At 30.0% G+C, this 18,524-nt stretch overlaps 1 protein-coding gene across 1 annotated transcript; it reads right to left on the minus strand.

Moving 5' to 3' along the window:
* Window positions 1-14,164: 14,164 nt before the first annotated feature.
* LOC114182457 (uncharacterized) lies at window positions 14,165-14,973 on the minus strand. Its single transcript, XM_028069328.2, has one exon. The coding sequence runs from the start codon at window positions 14,848-14,850 to the stop codon at window positions 14,344-14,346; it is 507 nt and encodes a 168-aa protein (XP_027925129.1). The 5' UTR covers window positions 14,851-14,973; the 3' UTR covers window positions 14,165-14,343.
* Between the last annotated feature and the right edge of the window lie 3,551 nt (window positions 14,974-18,524).

Consider the following 18,524-nt stretch of genomic DNA (forward strand, 5'->3'; position numbering starts at 1 on the left):
TAAATAGCTAATTGAATTAGTGACAACAAAAACCTTTGTATAAAAGCTGTTTTGTAATCTGTTTTGGGTCTGGAATTTTTGAGAAAGATCACGCAGTCTGTATCTGGGAAAGAGCAATCTGAGAGACACAAGAGCTTCAGAAGATTCTGCAATAACCCAAGCACAGATCCAAGAATGATTGATGGTTGACTCTACCATGATGGATCTTGCTTGATTCAAGAAGCATCAAGTCAAATCTGCACAATTTAGGTGTTTTCGTTTCTTGTTTTGTTTTCTATATCTTTGATTACAGTAGCTTCAGTGGTTGAAGTGTGGACCTAGGTGCAATTGTGTGGATGCATTGCTCCTAGGGGAAGTTCTTGATTGTTGAATCAAGTTCTTGGGTTTTGGGGTTAGAATTACATAGGTGTGCTTGTAATTCTTGGAACCTTTGTGTTTAGTGGAATCCTCCTAAGTGTATTACTTAGGAGAAGACTGGATGTAGATTCGCCTTGAATCGAACCAGTATAAATTGTGTGTTTTGATTCCTCTTATCTCTTTTAATTCTTCTTGATTGTCTTAAAACAGTCCATTAATCCAGAACTGTGTGATTGATTAACTAAGCTTTAAACCTTAAAGACTCCTTCAAGATTCACATTAAACAAGTGAGAAACTCATTTATCAACACAGATCCCTTTGTGGTTAAGAGTATTGGACAGATCTGTTTTAACAGTGGCAGGACTTACTTGATATTGTTAGGAACAAGGCAATAAAGGAAAGAATAAGGAGAGAAAAATAAACGACACAAGCATTTAACATGGTTCGGCATACAATGTGTCGCCCACAATTACACTCAGAAGTATTTTTTATTTCTAGTGTATCTAAAACTTTACATAGGGTCTCTTATATAGTAAAATAGAGAATCACATATCACAAATCTAAGCTATGTGGGACTAAATCAAGCACCATAATACTAACGATTCTCCCACTTGGGGTTTGATTTACATTACCACCTAGTGTAGCGCCTTCATCAATTTTCTTGAAGGTTAGTTGAGGTAGTGCAAAGCCTCAACTTAGTTCTTGTTACAGTCTTAGTCAACATATCAACTAGATTCTCTACACCTAGAATCTTCAACAAAAACAAGTCTCCATCATTTATTAAGTTTCTGATAAAATGATACTTCAATTCAATATGCTTGCAAATAGAATGAAGAATTGAATTTTTAGCAAGACAAATGACACTTTGACTATCACTGAATAACGGAGAGTCATCTTGTTGTTTTCCTAATTCTTTTAGAAGGTTCTTCAACCATATCATTTCATTTGTTGATTTTGAGATAACTACATACTTAGCTTCAGTGGTTGAAAGGGAGATTCTTCCTTGAAGTTTGGACTTCCAACTGATAGTTGTACCACCCAACGTAAAAATATAATTTTTTGTGCTCTTTCGACCATCCAAATCACCTCCCAAATATGCATTAGAAAACCCCTATAAAGTGAGATTACTTCTTCTAAAAGACAAATGCACCTTTGAACTGCCCTTCAAATATCTCAATATCCACATCACGCCTTCCCAATGCTCCTTTCTGGGATTTGATAGAAACCTGCTCACAACTTCCATTGCATGTGCTATATTAGGTCTGGTGCAAACCATAGCATACATCAAGCTCCCTACTGCAGATGCATATGGCACTTTAGACATGTGACTTTCTTCTTCATCTGTTTGAGAAGATTATCTTTTTGAAAACTTTAAGTGAGTTCCAAAAGGTGTATTCCTGGTTTTAGCATTTCCAACATAAACCTGCTAAGCAATTTTTCTATATATTTTTCCTGAGATAAGTTCAGAATACCTTTAGATCTATCCCTAGAGATTCTCATACTAAGAATTTGTTTGGCTAGACCAAGATCCTTCATTTCAAAAATTTTTGACAATTGTTTCTTCAACTTGTCGATTTCTGACATATTAGCACAAGCAATCAACATGTCGTCGACATACAAGGCAAGAATAATATAGTTGTCAACATATTTCTTCACGTTACAATAATGATCTTCTTCACATTTGTGAAATCCTGAGTTTCTCATAAACTCATTAAACTTTGTGTACCATTGTCTCGGTGTTTGTTTCAATCCATACAAACTTCTATGAAACTTGCATACAATATTCTCTTTGCCTTGTACTTCAAAACTTTTTGGTTGTGCCATAAAGATTTCTTCCTTAAGATCTCCATGTAGGAATGTAGTTTTCACATCTAATTGCTCTAGATAAAGATTTTCTACAACTACTATACTAAAGATAACTCTGATGGTAGTCATCTTGACAACAGGAGAGAAAATTTATGTGAAGTCAATTCCCTGTCTCCATTGGAATCCTTTCACTATGAGTCTAGCCTTATATCGTTTGCTGCCATCCAGTTCTTCTTTTAACCGATAGACCCACCTGTTTTGCAAAACCTTCTTTCCTTCTAGAAGCTTAGTTAAAGACAATGTCTTATTCTTCTGAAGAGACTTTATCTCATCTCCCATTGCTAGCTCCCACTTAATAGATTCATCTCCCTGCATAGCCTCAGCAAAATGCTCTAGCTCACCAGCATTAGTCAACAACAAGTAATGCAATGAAAGAGATACCTTTGTTGTGCTACAATTGTTCTGCTAGACCTTCTAGTTGGTAATTCAGGAGTTACTGACTCTACTATGTGTTCAGGTTTTGACCTAGACACTGACTCAGGATCTGACTCAAGCCCTACTTCTGTATTCTGCCTTCTGTTGACTACATCACTTTCTGAAATTTCTTCTAATGATACTTGCTCTGGCTGTTTATTTGCATTTGCAAATTCTGCAGTCACGTCTTTATAAAACATGTTTTCATTAAAAGTAACATTTCTACTTCTGATAATTTTCTTGTTTTGGTAATCCCAAAACTTATAGCCATACATGTCAGATCCATAACCAATGAAATAGCATGCTTTGCCTTAGAGTCCAGTTTATCTCTACTTAAACCTAACAATTGGTATCAAGAGCAATGACATTGGAAGAAGGGAAGGTGAAGATTGAGAAGTTTGATGGTAGTGACTTCGGGTTTTGGAAGATGTAGATAGAGGACTACTTGTATCAGAAAAAGTTGTATCTACCCTTAGCAGGGCAGAAGCCAACCGACATGGAGCAGCTATAATGGGATTTGTTAGATCGGTAGACACTCAGTGTGATCCGGTTGACATTAGCCAAGAATGTTGCATTTAACATCATGAACAAGAACACAACCGTAGATTTGATGAAGGCGTTGTCAAATATGTATGAGAAGCCATCTACAGCCAATAAAGTGTATTTGATTCGCGGGCTAGTCAACCTAAAAATGGGTTTATGGGTCTTCATTCTTATATGGTGCTCCACTTTCTAATTTCTACCCAATGTGTGGAGAACTCACCCTTGAGGGGGAGATTGTTAGGAATCTAAGTGTGAGTCTAAGTCCCATATTGGGTAGAAATGAGAAGTGGAGCACCATATAAGGACGAAGACCCATAAACCCATTGCATTAAGGTTTTGGGTTGAGAGTGGTGTCAATGCCTTATGTGGTTGGGCTCAGGTCTCATTGGTGTTGTATCTCCTCAATGAAACCCCCTCTATAAATCTAATAGATATGGTCTTCTAAAAGATGTTAGTTAATATTTCACTTGTTGAATGTCTTTCAACATATAGATCCATATATATGGTTCTTCTATGTTGTATTTAATTGAAATTGGATTATTTATGAATTGTTGATAAAGTTGTTTCTTTATATCATTATTTTATATTATAAATTTATTTTCAATAACTTACCATTGCAATTATTGTTGTGTTATGACCCATACTATGTACACAAGTATATATCAATACAAATGTAGAAAAAATATTTGTAAGCGAGAATATATATATATATATATATATATATATATATATATATATATATATATATATATATTACCATTGCAATTATTGTTGTGTTATGACCCATACTATGTACACAAGTATATATCAATACAAATGTAGAAAAAATATTTGTAAGCGAGAATATATATATATATATATATATATATATATATATATATATATATATATATATATATATATATATATATATATATATATATGGGTTTAAAGGTTTGGTAGACTTAAAACAAATTTACGGTATTTTATTTAATTTTTTTTTTAGTTTTTTTTTTCATGCAAGATTATTTATCAAATTTCCAAAATTAATTTTGTGTAACATTTCTTTTTAATAGATGATAAGATTAATCCATTTTATTTTTTTATATATTTTTAATCATTATCATGAGTTTGAGTATCATACTTATCTTCATCATACTTCTCTTTCTTTTGTTGCTTTCACTTATATCTATATTGTTATTATCTTGTTCATTTAAAGAGCACTCACTTGTGTTTCTAATTTATTTTTCTTATCTACTTTTACAATTTATTCATAACTTCTTCTTGTGATGCAATTAAAGCATAAACTTTTATGTTATTCTGGATTTTTTAATAGCCTTATTTTAATTTTTTATTTGTCATATCTATATATTTTTATATGAAAAAAAATTATAACATATAAAACACCACTAAAAATAAATATATAAAAAAATGAGTTAAACAATAAAATATGGTTCTAGTTGTTAAGAAAGTAAACTTAAACTTATAGTATCTTGAAGTCTAAAGTTTCTTTCTCTTTCTCAAGTATCAATTTTTTCATAAACCTGCATAATTTATTTTGAGATTAAGTATTAATAAAAAACAATTAAAAAGATATAATTTTCAGCTAGAATCCGAAACCCTAATCTCTAAACAAATCTAGTCAAAATAAACACATTTCTAATTTTAATACAAATTCAATAAATATAATAAAAACAAAATCAACACAAATGAAAAAAAAAACATACTAACCAGAATTGAGAATAAAAATATTGGTACATACGAGTAGTATGAGACTCAAGAAATGAAATCTATAAAAATCCCTCAAAAGAACAATTCTAGAATAAAAGAAAGAAAGGAAAGACAAATAGTGAAATCAATAGATGAGAAATCACATAGAGATAAAAGAAAAAAATAAAATTAAAATTGAAGTCACAGATAAATAAAAGAAGAAAATATAATCAAAATTGAAGTCACATATAGATAAAATAAAGAAATATATAAAATAAGTTAATATATAAAATAAAATTATATTTATTAAAAATAAAATGAAATATATCAGAAAAGATGAGAGAATAACAGTTAATAAATAGAGAAAAAGAGAAGAAGCAGAGATATACGATTTTATAGAAAGCTTGTAAAAATGACGGTCAATTTTCAAAAATTTAATAAATAATTATATTTTAAAGAGTAAAATTGAAATTTTGAAATATGGACACAAAAGAGGGAATCCTCTTTATATATTGTTTTTTTTTATATATATATAGGAGTAAATAAAAGGGTGTCTCACAACATGGTCGAGCACTCCTTTTATAACCATAAATTTTACTGTTTCAACAGTACCGATATCATGACTGGAACTGTAGCTACAGTGTCGGTTGGTATAACGTTCCACTCGTATTGCCCAAAAGGAACAGTAAATGCAGTTTTGTATCGATCTTTTTTTAGATCTGTATTTGCCAAAATCCAGACTTCATGTCAAATTTAGAAAAGATTTTAGCAAAATGGAGCCTATTAAGAAGATCTTTTTTGTTTGGAATAGGATATCTAATCCATTTTAGGGCTTGATTTAGGGGTCTATAGTTAATAACTAACCTTGGAGTACCCCTTTCTTGTTCAGCTTGTATGTTGACATAAAAAGCTGCACAGGACCAAGGGCTCTTGCTTGGTCTTATGAGTTTTTTATTTAAAAGATCTTTTATCTCTGTTTAACAATGGAGAGGAAGTTCTTCATTCATTTGAATTGGTCTAGCTTTAGTTGGTATTTGAGTGTCTCTGAAATCTTGTTCATAGGGTAAGTCAACTATATGTTTTTTCCTAGACCAAAAGTTATTTGGTAAGTCAGAACAAATGGTTGACTCAATTGAATGGAGCACTCTTTTGATTTTTTGTTGAATTTGGGGCAAACTTAATTGGGAATCAATATTTTTAAAAGAAATTTCTTCTTTTAAAAAATTGATTTGATTTGATTTTTGTTGAATAAGATTGATTTGTTTGGTGATAGGTTTTCTAATAAATCTAAATATTATAGATTTACCATTATGCTTGGTCGAGATTCCTTCTTCAGATATCTCTAAAGGAAACAATGCTTTAATAAAGGGTGTCCCTAAAATAACTTCATTTTTGAGGTCTTTGACTAACAAAAATGGGGTTTCTATTCGATAATCTTGGTTTTCTATAATTGCACTAGATAGTTTGTATTTGATTTGTAATTTAGAACCATTAGCTGTGCTAAGTCTTTCAGATGTTTTTTCAAAGTATCTAGTGGGGATTAATCCTTCTAGGATACAATTTGAATCTGCACTTGTGTCAAACAGAGCAATAGTTTCTAAGACAAAGTCTTCAACTATTATCTTAATATTGATGAAGAATTTTTGTATCGTCAAACGACTAATAAGACCTATGAAAATCTCCATATTCTCTTTGTTTTCTAATTCTGTCTCAGGAATTTCTTCTTGATCAGAATTTTCCTCTAAATTGGATAATATTGCATTGTAAATTGTTTGTTGTTCTTTGATTTCTTTGATTTCTTTTTTGATATTGTGGATTTCCATCTGGAGATCCTGAATGGTTACTGGTTTAGAGGCAGATTTTTCTAATCTTTTGAAAATAGGTTTAAGATCATATCTATTTGTGACTAGTAAGTTCTTCCTAGAAGTCTGTTCTAGGGTTTGTTTGAGCTTATTCAAATAAGTTCTTTTTTCATTGGGATCCAGAATGGAATTGATTACTTCAAATAAAAGATCTTGCTCTTTTGTTAAAACATTCACAGTTGGAATGTTTTCATTGTCAAAGGATGATTCTTGTTCATCCTCTTGAATTTCATTGAGATTTTCTTCAGAGAGTTCTAGATCAGATTCTTCTTCCGAAGTTTCAACTAGAAGATTGTTGATCTTTTCTTCTAATTCAGGTTCTAGATTGAGGTTGCTTAATTTTCTTTTGAGTCTATAGTATTTACTGGTATGACCTGGTTTCCTACAATTGTAGCAAATAATGCTTTTTGTTGTCGATGGTCTAGTTTGTGTTTTACTTTCTTTAGATTGAAAAGGTTTTCTAGACCTACGAAATTTTGGTCTACTATTCTTAGGTCTGGTATTGGGTAATTGTTCTTGTTTGAAAACTTTCCTAGTTTTCTTTGTAGAGCATCCTGGTATACCAAATTGCTCACAAAATGTTCCGAGTTCTTTTCTACTTTGAGATTTTTCCTTAGCAAGTTGTCTTTGGAGTTTATCGTTTTGACAAATTTCTAAGGCTGTTTTTTGCACATAAGAGATAAGTTGACTATAAGTCAAATGGTCGTAAGGGATAATATTATCAGGGGTTAAACTTCTGATTTTTTCCCTGACCTTATCTCCTAATGATCTAGGAAGTCCTGCTAAGAATTTTTCTTTCCAAAAAGGTTGTTGACTATCTTCCCTAGTGTAAATTCTTGTAAGGAAAGTGTCTTTGTACCATTTGAAATCTCCTAAGGTTTTACACCTAAGATTTGATAATAATTCAGCAGACCTATCTTTCCATAAAGACGGATCTCCTATGAAGTGTTGGGCTATTGTAAACACTAGAGTGTTGACAGCATCTGGGATGGTTTCACCATTATTATAAATTGGATCACCATTATCATCTATTTTGACAGCTAAAAAGATATCAGACTTTTGTGCTTCAGTGAGATATTGATCCCACCAACCCTTTAATTGGCCGGTAAAACCAGATACTATAATATTGGCTATGGCTTCTTCTGTGGAATCATGTGTTGTTTGGTAGGCTGTACAGACCATGGTCATGTGTTGTAACATTTGCATGATATTGTACTCAGATTTGCCATCAATGTTCCATTCATAAACATTGTTGGCGTTGAATCCATTTGGTTTTGTGCTTGTATCTTCCATAGTGAGATCCAAGGTTGTTGGTTTAGTTAAACTTTTCCATTGCTTGTTTGCAGTGACTAAGATTGGATTGATTTGTGAAGGAGTATTAGGTTCGGATTCATTATTTGAGCTTTGTTCTAGGACGACTATGGTTTTTGTAGGTTGTCTAATTTTGAGTTTTGAAGAAGTTTCTTCGGTGGGTTGAGGAGTATCTGGAACAACCATTGTTAGTAAATTATTAATTTTATTTAATAATTCACCATGATTTTGATCAGTAGTGGCTTTAGCTTTTAATAGATTTTGTTTAGCCTTCTGACTTATTTTGAAAGGTTTGAACAAAGGTTTTTCTAATTGTTTTGAGGTAGATGCTTGCCCTAAAGAACTACCTATTTTTAGAAGTTCAGGTTTTGGAGAGATTATTTTTTCTCCTAATACTTGGAGATATTTGTTTGTATAGTTGGCCTGTTCCATGAGGCTTTTGATATCCTTTGAAGAAAGTTCTTCATTTAAGTCTTTGGTTTTAAAGGGTGCAGCTATTACTGGATTTCCCTTATCATCCGTAAGGTTAGGGAGTTGGTACTGTGTTTTTGGAGGTAGTTCGGTTTGAACCTTTTCTCCATCCTTGAGATGCCATATCGTGATGACATTGGTGGTTTTGAAATCTATGATTTCTTCTTGGAAAGGATATTTTATATTGTTTTTTATGGTATAAGCATGAAACCAATCAAAAAATGGGATATTTAGTTTTACTTTTTCAAGAAAATTGTAATAGATTCTTTGAATAATAACCCTTTTAGGATTTTGGTAATTTTTAAAAAACCAATTTCTTTGAGGTTGTAATTCCTTCGAATAAAAATTATTTCGAAGTGACTCTTTATCAATAATGAACTTAGATTGTATCATAAGGTTCATTAAGAGAAGAATAGGTTGGAGATTGAATAGATTTATGATCTTCATCATCATTTTGTTGGTACACGGGCCTAGGTATGGAATTAATTGTTTCTATACCTTGGAGATTGGCTTCAGGAGTAATTATTCTAGAAGAACTACCCCGATAAGTATGTTGTGAGGCTGTCAAGAAGGATCTCCTAGCAGAATTGTATTCTGATCTAACAGCCTCAGATCTGGAAGAAAAGGAATTTCTTCTGTCAAAGATGATTTCTACTTTTCCTGTCTCAGTTTGTCTTATTTCTTGAAGTTCAGGAGTATGCCTTGGAGCACTAGGAGTAGCCCTATCTAACAGCCAAGAAGTGGGTAAATCGACTTCATCCCATTTGATGAGTCTAGGAATTGTGACATTAGCTTTGGCCATGTTAGTGACAAATAAGGTAGTTTCCCTATCGGTTGTTTTCAGCAGAACTCTAGAGTTACAAGTATTCATGACCTTGTACTGAATTCTATATAGCAATGCTGCGGGAATAGATCCCTCCTTCATGTTTAATCCATGAAGCCTAATGTTTAGAAATAATGAGTCTAGAATATTTCTATCCAAAAGACTCACCGTTTTGTTGGGAAAACAATTGAAATATACAGGACCATGTCCAAGACTTGTCTCTACGGTTCCTATTAAGGAATCATGAAAATCATTGTGCCTAGTATCTCTAAGGCACATGAGGATTGAGGCGTTAAGACCTTCTCTAACTAAAGGTTTAACTGCTACTTGAACACATCCTATGTGTAAGTATTTATATTTTCTGGCATGTTCAGCCACTGATTGCTTTGTGAGAAGATGAAATTCTTCTCCGTCTTCAAGGTCGAGCGGAATATTGTTTTCCGCTGTTTTGATTATGTAATCCGAATTTCGGACATGTTTGTTTTCTTCTGGGATATACAGTTCATCCTGTGGAATCTTTAGTATTTCCTAGTTATCTATTGCTTGGTTAATATCTTCAAAGCAAACTTCTTCTTCGAAGATATTATTTCTTGGAGGAATTTCTTCCTGTGTTTGATTATGCTCAGTGAGCAAGTTTTGATTTGACCTATTTGAGGTAGAAGAGGAGGAGGCAGAACTTTTAATAGAAAGACGACGAGAAAGAGATCGAAGGAGGCTACTCATTTTGTATGATATCCGGTATCAGAGCCTGATGGGGAAGTAGGGTGATATTTATCAATGTTAGGTTAACATATATTATGATAAATATGGTAATATGGATTTATTAATGTTTATTTTAATTTTGTATAAATCAAACTTTGACTAACAAAAATGGGGTTTATATTCGATAATCTTGGTTTTCTATAATTGCACTAGATAGTTTGTATTTGATTTGTAATTTAGAACCATTAGTTGTGCTAAGTCTTTCAGATGTTTTTTCAAAGTATTTAGTGGGGATTAATCCTTCTAGAATACAATTTGAATCTGCACCTGTGTCAAATAGGGCAATAGTTTCTAAGACAAAGCAATCAGTGGCTGAACATGCCAAAAAATATAAATATTTACTCCCAATATTACAAAGGAATTCCTATGTAAAGTGGTGGGCTCAATTTGATGCTTCTAAGGCAAGTCCGGAAGAAGTTCGCAAATGGTTTATAGCAAATTCAGAATTTCTGAAATTAGCAGATCCAGATACTTCTCAATTCCTCAACCAGAAAGCACAAATCGCTGCTGCTTTAGCAGCTTCAAAATCAAAAGAAAGTTTTCCAGAAAATCTGTAGAATATTCTCAAGTTATTGAAAGAGGATGAAGGAACTTCCTCGAAGAAATCATTACCAAGCTCGTCAGCTTCGGCAGCCTCTTCAGATGACATATTTCAGAATGAAGATGACTGTTTTGGAATCAATCTGGCAGAAGATTAATAACCGACACTGTAGCTACAGTTACAGTCATGATACCGATACTGTTGAAACAGTAAAATTTATGGTTATAAAAGGAGTGCTCGACCATATATATATATATATATATATATATATATATATATATATATATATATATATATATATATATATATATATATATATATATATATATAGGGATGACAAATATACTCGCGTCTGTAGATATCCGCGGATAAAATCCGCGATGGGTAGTTAGTACTGTACAAAACCTTAATGAATTTGTCATATACTTAATAATTAAATTTTGGGTTAATTATGATTTTAATTCCTTAACATTGACGCAAAACTGGAATTGGTCCATGTTCAAAACTTTGATACATTTTGGTTTTCAAACTTTAAAAATAAATGGATATAATCCTTTTAACTTAATTACATTAAATTTTTTTGACGTGTTAAACACGTTTCATGTTAGCATTTGAGTTGTTTGACGCAAAATTGTAATTTGTCTATGTCCAAAACTTTGATACATTTTGGTCCTAAACTTTAAAAATGAATGAATTTAGTCCTTTTAACCAAATTACATTCATTTTTTTTGTCAAACACGTTTTTCCAGCTAACATTGAAACAATAATGTGTCAAACTGTAAAAAAACTCAAAAGCTAGCAAAACATGAAATGTGTTTCACATGTCAAAATTGTTTTAACTTAATTGGATTAAAATGACTATATTCATTTATTTTTAAAGTTTGGGAATAAAAAACATTAAAGTTTTTTTATAAGAAGGAATTCTAATTTGTCAAGTTTAGGGACTAAAAATACATTTAAATCCTAAATATTTATGGGTATTATATACAAACTTGGAAATTGTAAAAAATAAGGATACAAAGGTAAAAAATATTCAATTATCATTATTAATTGTTATAGATGAAAAAGAACACTACAATTTATATTGAAGTTATTAAGAATTATATAAAAAATAATCATATAAAATATATTTATTAATTTATTAATTTTATAATTATATAAAAGGAATGTTTGTAATTTTTAGTCAACATAAAAAATAAAATTATTATAAAATGTGTAAAAATAGTTATAAAACATTTTAATTTTTATTAACTATTATAATTATTCCGTAAAAACTATTTCAATCTTTCATCACGACTATTCATTATGAGTATTGTTTTTATCATGAAAAGTATAAAATTTCTTTAAGAAAGAAAAGGATAAAGAAGATAAAAGAGATAAAAATATGTAGACCTGAAACTAAATCACTGTAGTTACAAAATTCAATTCTAGTATTAATGTTGTAAACAAATAAGAAAACAGGTGTGAATTCAAAATATCAATAATGAAAACCAAAATTGTTATTTGACATTGAAGAAAACATTATTTGACTATCTTTTATATATATATATCATCTAATATAAATATATAGTAGGGATAGTAATCACTTTTGGTATGTTATGTATCTAGTCTACAACAAGTGAATTGGGTTAGTTTGTCTCACAGAAGAATTGCAAGATAATTTTGTTGATCCGTCTCCCATAATGATTGACCTAAGAATCTTTGAGCCAACCTACACAACAAAATCACAAAAAGAACTTGATATAAGTGTTGTAACAATTTTTTTTTTCTTTTAATGTTTTACATCTTTATTGTGTTATATGAGTCTATCATTGATAATAAACTAAATAAACATACAATTAAGATCCACATCAAATAAACATGTTAAAATTAAACCTTTCAAGATCAAAGAAATATAAAAATAAATTGTTATTTGAACTAAAAAAAGAAAACAATGTAATAAATAAATAAAAATTAGGAATTCAAAACTAGAATGAATGAATGATAAAATAAAATAATTCTCTAATTTAAAGATTAAAAGATAACTTTTTTTTTTGCCGTTTATGCAAATTAGTTCTCCTCATCAATAAGTCAACAAAATGTTGAACCCGTCCCTTACTTTTTCTTATAAATTAATAACAAGCTTTATAACTCCTCCCATATCGTTATATTAATGTGTAAAGAGATAAAAAATAAAAGAAAAAGTTATATGGAGTTGATTCATTCGTGACTTTCTAATTCTCGGTGTCTTAATCATGCGAGTTAATGTCTTTAATGATTGTACACAAAAATGTTTAAATTATATTATATTTTTGGATGAATTTATTATCATTTAACACACTTGTCTTTATTATTGTTTTCTCTTTTTGGTTCATTGTTTTGAGTGTACTTTCGAGTCTAAAAGCATTGAAGAGACTATTATATATTTAATAATATAAAGATAAGTGTAATTTACAATCACAAAAAAGAAAAAAAAGTATACTAAAAAATATTGTTTTATACGGCTAATGTTATGCAACATTTACTAAATCAAGCGACCATTTCAACTCCTATCTATTAGTGTTGTGATAACATTTATTATTAAATAAATGTTGTGATAACCTTTATGATAACATTTGCCTAGTTTCATCGGAAAAAATAGTCAATTTCTGTCCTCAACTTCTTTTCAAAAAATTTATCAATATTTTTACTTTCTATGACATGAATTGTGTCATGAACAACACAAATCAAGCCAGAATAAAAAAAGTACAAGAAAATAAACATCACAAATCATGCAACAAGCAGACTACAATATCAGAAAAGACTAAGTAACAGCCCTAAATAATGCTGAAAATCATTCTGAATTATGTATAATAAAAGAGCAAGAATTTATTTGAAGATGCTTACTTAAATTGAATGACAAGTTTTAAGATAAAACCTTACATTAACGATCATAGTTTAATTATTGGAACTTGTTTAACATGAATCACTTTTTTTCTCTCACTGTATTTCATTAGACTGTGAAATTCACACACATAAATAAACTGTTTGAAATTGCTTATTTTCTGTACAGAACTGCAATTAGAACAGAAAGAAGCTTTTTGTTTCAGTTTCATATTACATGAACAGAAAAGTTTAAAAGCGTTTCTTATAATTATTATTATATATTATGGATGTACTATTGGATACTACTGACTCAACTTTGACAGAAACAAAATAAGAGCTATTTTTTTCTGATGCATTCACTAACATTGGCTCAAAATATTCATCAGTCTCAAGAATTTGATCTGTTTCTCTTGGTGAGTCTCCTTCTCTAATTCATTCATAATATTATGAATACCAAGTTACTGTTAAAAAAACATTATTTGGTTGAAAAAAAAACTGCTATTTCCTAAACCTAAACATGGCTACTCACCTAAAGTTAACATTTATTTCTCATTTTACTGCAAAATACCAGAGATTTTCATGTTTCAGGTCCTACATCTAGGCTATTACTTATTACCATCATTCCTTTGTCAAAATCTTCAAGCTATATTAACAGAAAAACAACACAATGATTGTAAAAAATGTCTATAATTTATATTCACAATTTACATGTACATCAACATGAAAAGTTATGACAGACTGTAATGAACTGAATAAAAAAACAAGAAAATTTATCAGTTATATGACAGACTGTGATGAGTAGAAACAAGAAGATTTATCAGATATTCCTAATTAGTCAATCACATGACACCAACAGAACCCTAATTGCCTTGTCTCACTGCTTTTCTTGATCTACCTTGAGAATTATGAATGGAGAAAAGTTTCTTGAAGATCTTCACAATCACCACCATGGCTGGTTTGTTCTTGGTTGGATGAAGCAGAGAATTATGAGTGGTTTTTGCAAGAGTTAATTCATGAGCATTTCTAAACTCAACAACTTCCCTTGAAGAAGAGGTAGCAGAGCCTGTTGTTGTTGTAGAGTACAATTCCTCATTGAAATCCTCCCACAACAAGTCCATTTTCTCTTCTTCTTCTTCCTCTTCCTCTTCAAATCCATTCTTTTTCCTTCTATTCTCCACACAAGAAAAGCTCTTTCTGTGAACCTCAGCCACTAGTTTTGCTGCTCCAAAGCAATCATTTTCTCCTCTTCTGTTTCCTTGGTAGGGGTTTGGAGAAGCTGCTGGTGACAGATTCCACAGAGGAGGTGAATCAATGGTGTGTGAACAAGTATCAGTGATTCTGGGGAAACTGAATTCCTCTGTATCCATGGTTTGGTTAATAATCAGCACTTTGTATACAATATTAGAGAGTGGTGCGGAAAAAGGTGTGATTTTGGGTAGGTTTTCGAGGTGGGCCTCTGAGTTGTTTAGAAGAGGCTTTTAGTTCAACTGCTAAAAAATCATGCACTTTCTTATTCTCAACAACTCACAAATCATTAAAGACGTCATTGTAATATAAAATTCATTGTTTATTTGGATAATATTCTAAACAATCATATGGGAATAGAAGAAATCAAGTTATTTCCATAAACCAAGTATTTGATATAGTAAATTAGGAGAAACATATATAAGAAAAAGCCAATTTATTTTGGACAATAATAATATTTTTGACAACTTTCTCTTATAATCTGAGATAATATCTTTTAAGTGATTTTAGAATATAGAAAGATGAAAAAAATGAAAAAGTAGGAAATCACTTAGAAGATACTATATAAGATTGTCAGAGAAAATTGTACAAATTTAATTGTTAAAAAGTCATTTTCCATTTATTTTACATGAAAATTTTCATTTGAAGGTAATATTCAGAACTAAATTTTATTGAAAAATAGATTTTAAGTCTAATTTAACTCTACAAAACCAATTTATAAAATAAGATTGAGTCATTTATATACAATGAAATCTTCTTATTTTTAGTCGATGTAAAATTTTCTATACGAAATTTGAACACCAACACACTAACTTACACTTAGGTAGGGCAAGACAAAGGGTGCCTAAAACACAATGACACATATTGAAGGGCTAAGTTTATTATGAAAAGAACATGTAAGAAAGGAGGGTAAAGGGAGAGTGAGAAAATGAGAAAAGGAGAAAATAATTTTTCCATAACTATGTAAGAGGGTACACCATGCATAATTGTCCTTCCTTAATGATTAAAGGTTGATGAAATGAATGTGAGAATGGGTGTTAAGATGTGATGTAATTTGTAGAATGTACATAATTAGAAGGCTAGACCTTAAGGGTAGCGAAGGGATGTTTATTATCGCCGGATTGATAGGAAGAAGTAGATTGTATGGTAGTTATTTTCCAAATTGGTGTTGACCATTTATGCCGTGAAAGGGACATTGAACCACTAGGAATCTAAGAGGACAACAACTTCTTCAATCTTTATAGGTTGTGTGTTGTGTTACATTCCATGTCTCTTTTTGTGTCCCCACAGGACCAGTTGTCACCACATTGCAAAGCTATATTGGTGTGCATTAAAACAAACAAATGGTTAAAATCAGGCAAGTTACTATAAGATTTTTGACTGCTCTTCCAAAGGGGTAGCGGGAGACATATCAATGCTACCTGTGGCGGATCTTGATCAAAATTTATGGGAGAGCCAAAATAATATATTTAAAATTTATATATTTAATATTATTATCACTCATTCAATAAAAATGAATAATACTTTAATATAATTATAACTATAAAACAAATTATACTATTTAATGGATTGTCCATCGTATGTATGCGATGAATAACCATATTGTCATGTTTTAATCTTCACTCATTTTTTATCAATTTTAAAAAATGAATTTATTTTTTTGTTTTTCATTAATATACTTATTTAAAAAACAAGTTTAAGACTAAAAATAATTTATCATAATATAACCAATAATTGAGAGACATAATTACTATAAAATTATGATAAACAAGTCACAATTAAAAATTGTCTATAAATATATATATATATATATATATATATATATATATATATATATATATATATATATATATATATACACATACATACAAAAGGGTCATGAGATAAAAAGATAGTGGTAAATATTAAACGTATTTCAGTACCAAGTGAGACCGGAGAAAATTACTTTTTTCCTTTTTTAAGAATGGAATGAGAAGATACAAAAAATGAGAACATAGATAATAAATTTTTTCTTAACTTTTTTTTGTTTCTACACAACATAACAAAATGAAATTAGGTAAAAATGAGAGATTAATACAACATATGAAAAACTAAAAAGACAATTAGAATAAAAACTAAAAATTATCTTAATAATTTATTTTCTTTATTATATTTGATTTTATATTTTATAATTTATTAACATTAAATGTTATACTCTATAATAGAAATAAAAAATACCTAACTTTATTTTTATTAACTTTTCAATATACTATTATCTAATTTAAAAAGATATGCATTTAAAAAAATTTAAAAATAAATAATTAACAAATTTTAAGCATATATAATTTTAAAAAAAATTAAAAAATTGAAAGAATGAAAAAGTTTGGAGGGGCCGTGGCCCCTCCCTGCCTCAACTATGCTCCGTCCCTGAATGCTACCATTGTTCTTCTTAACCGGACACGCTTACCTTGAAGTTTTGGACTTTCGATACAAAGACCATGAGACCTAAGTCTAACTACATAAGACATTGATACCACTCTCAACCCAAAACCTTAAGACAATCGGTTTATAGGTCTTTTATCCTTATATAGTACTCTACTTTCTCATTTCTAACTAATGTGAGACTTAGATTCACACTTGAATTCCTAAATATACGGGTCTAAACTTACGATCTTAACATAATAATTTTATAAATTTTTTTTATATGTTATTTAATATTTTTATTTTTATTCATTTTGAGATTTAGATTAATTTGGATTTTGAAAAAGTGTAAACCAAGTAAAGGGTGTTGGGTTTGTTCGTGAAACATGGCTACTTATTTAGGTTGTGATGGTGTTAATGAGGCGTGCCAGATGCACTATGCCATCACCAACCAAAATAGAGATGGTTCTCACCAACCAGTTGAATATTTGGCCAGCGTGCAATTCGGTGTTTGCCCTAAAATATTCAAATTAACCACTATCCTTCCATAACTATGCATTGGGGCTACTCAAGAGTTTAAACCAAGAAAAATAACAAAATGGAATCATAACGTTAACCCTTTCATTGCCTTTGGTTTTTCTGTGTTTCACATTTAAGGGCATTTATGCTATAAAAACTTGTGATAACATTATAAAAAAATTCACAAAAATCCATTGTTTTAGGATTTAGATTTAAAATAATCTTTTTCTAATGTTTTTCTGATACTCTCCGTCACAAAAACTCCAACAAATAGATTTTGATTTGATCTTTCTTAAAAAAATAAATGAATAAATTCGAAATCAAACCTATTTAATTAATACGTTTTAAAAATTGATCTAAAAGTCTAACATGACCTACTACATTTAAAAGTCTGCTTTTGTTGCAACGTCTTTAAAAAATTAGAAGACTTATTATAAGTAGTTTAATAATTGATATTATAAAAGAATAATCGGTGTCTATTTTTGTCTTATATATAAATACATACTTTTTTTTTTATGTAGTTTGCAAAAAAGTAAAACTTACACAAGAGTTTATTCTTCTTGAGAGCATGTTGTGCAAACTTTTCAATTTGCCCCTACACGTGGGATAGTATATTTACATTACCTTCAAATTTTACTTGAATTCAAATTTTATCTGATAAAATCGTTTTTGAAGATATACGTTTTGTTGACAAAACTGTTAAGAAGATAATTTTAAAAAATTAAAATTAAGTCTAGCTAGTTATTAATAAAGTGGGCCTAAGTATATTACCTTATAATATTCACAATCTAACAATTCATTTGAAGATCTTAAATGGATCTCATTTGTATATATAAGTCATTTATTTTTTACGAACTTTATAATATGAATTCCGCCA

This window comes from Vigna unguiculata, chromosome 4 (assembly GCF_037176805.1).
Source record: "Vigna unguiculata cultivar grain cowpea cultivar isolate G323 ecotype 2 chromosome 4, ASM3717680v1, whole genome shotgun sequence".
Classification (NCBI taxonomy): domain Eukaryota; kingdom Viridiplantae; phylum Streptophyta; class Magnoliopsida; order Fabales; family Fabaceae; genus Vigna; species Vigna unguiculata.

What these genes read in the sequence shown, in the direction of transcription:
- LOC114182457 (XM_028069328.2), bottom strand. Translation starts at nt 14,850, where the DNA reads ATGGATACAGAGGAATTCAGTTTCCCCAGAATCACTGATACTTGTTCA.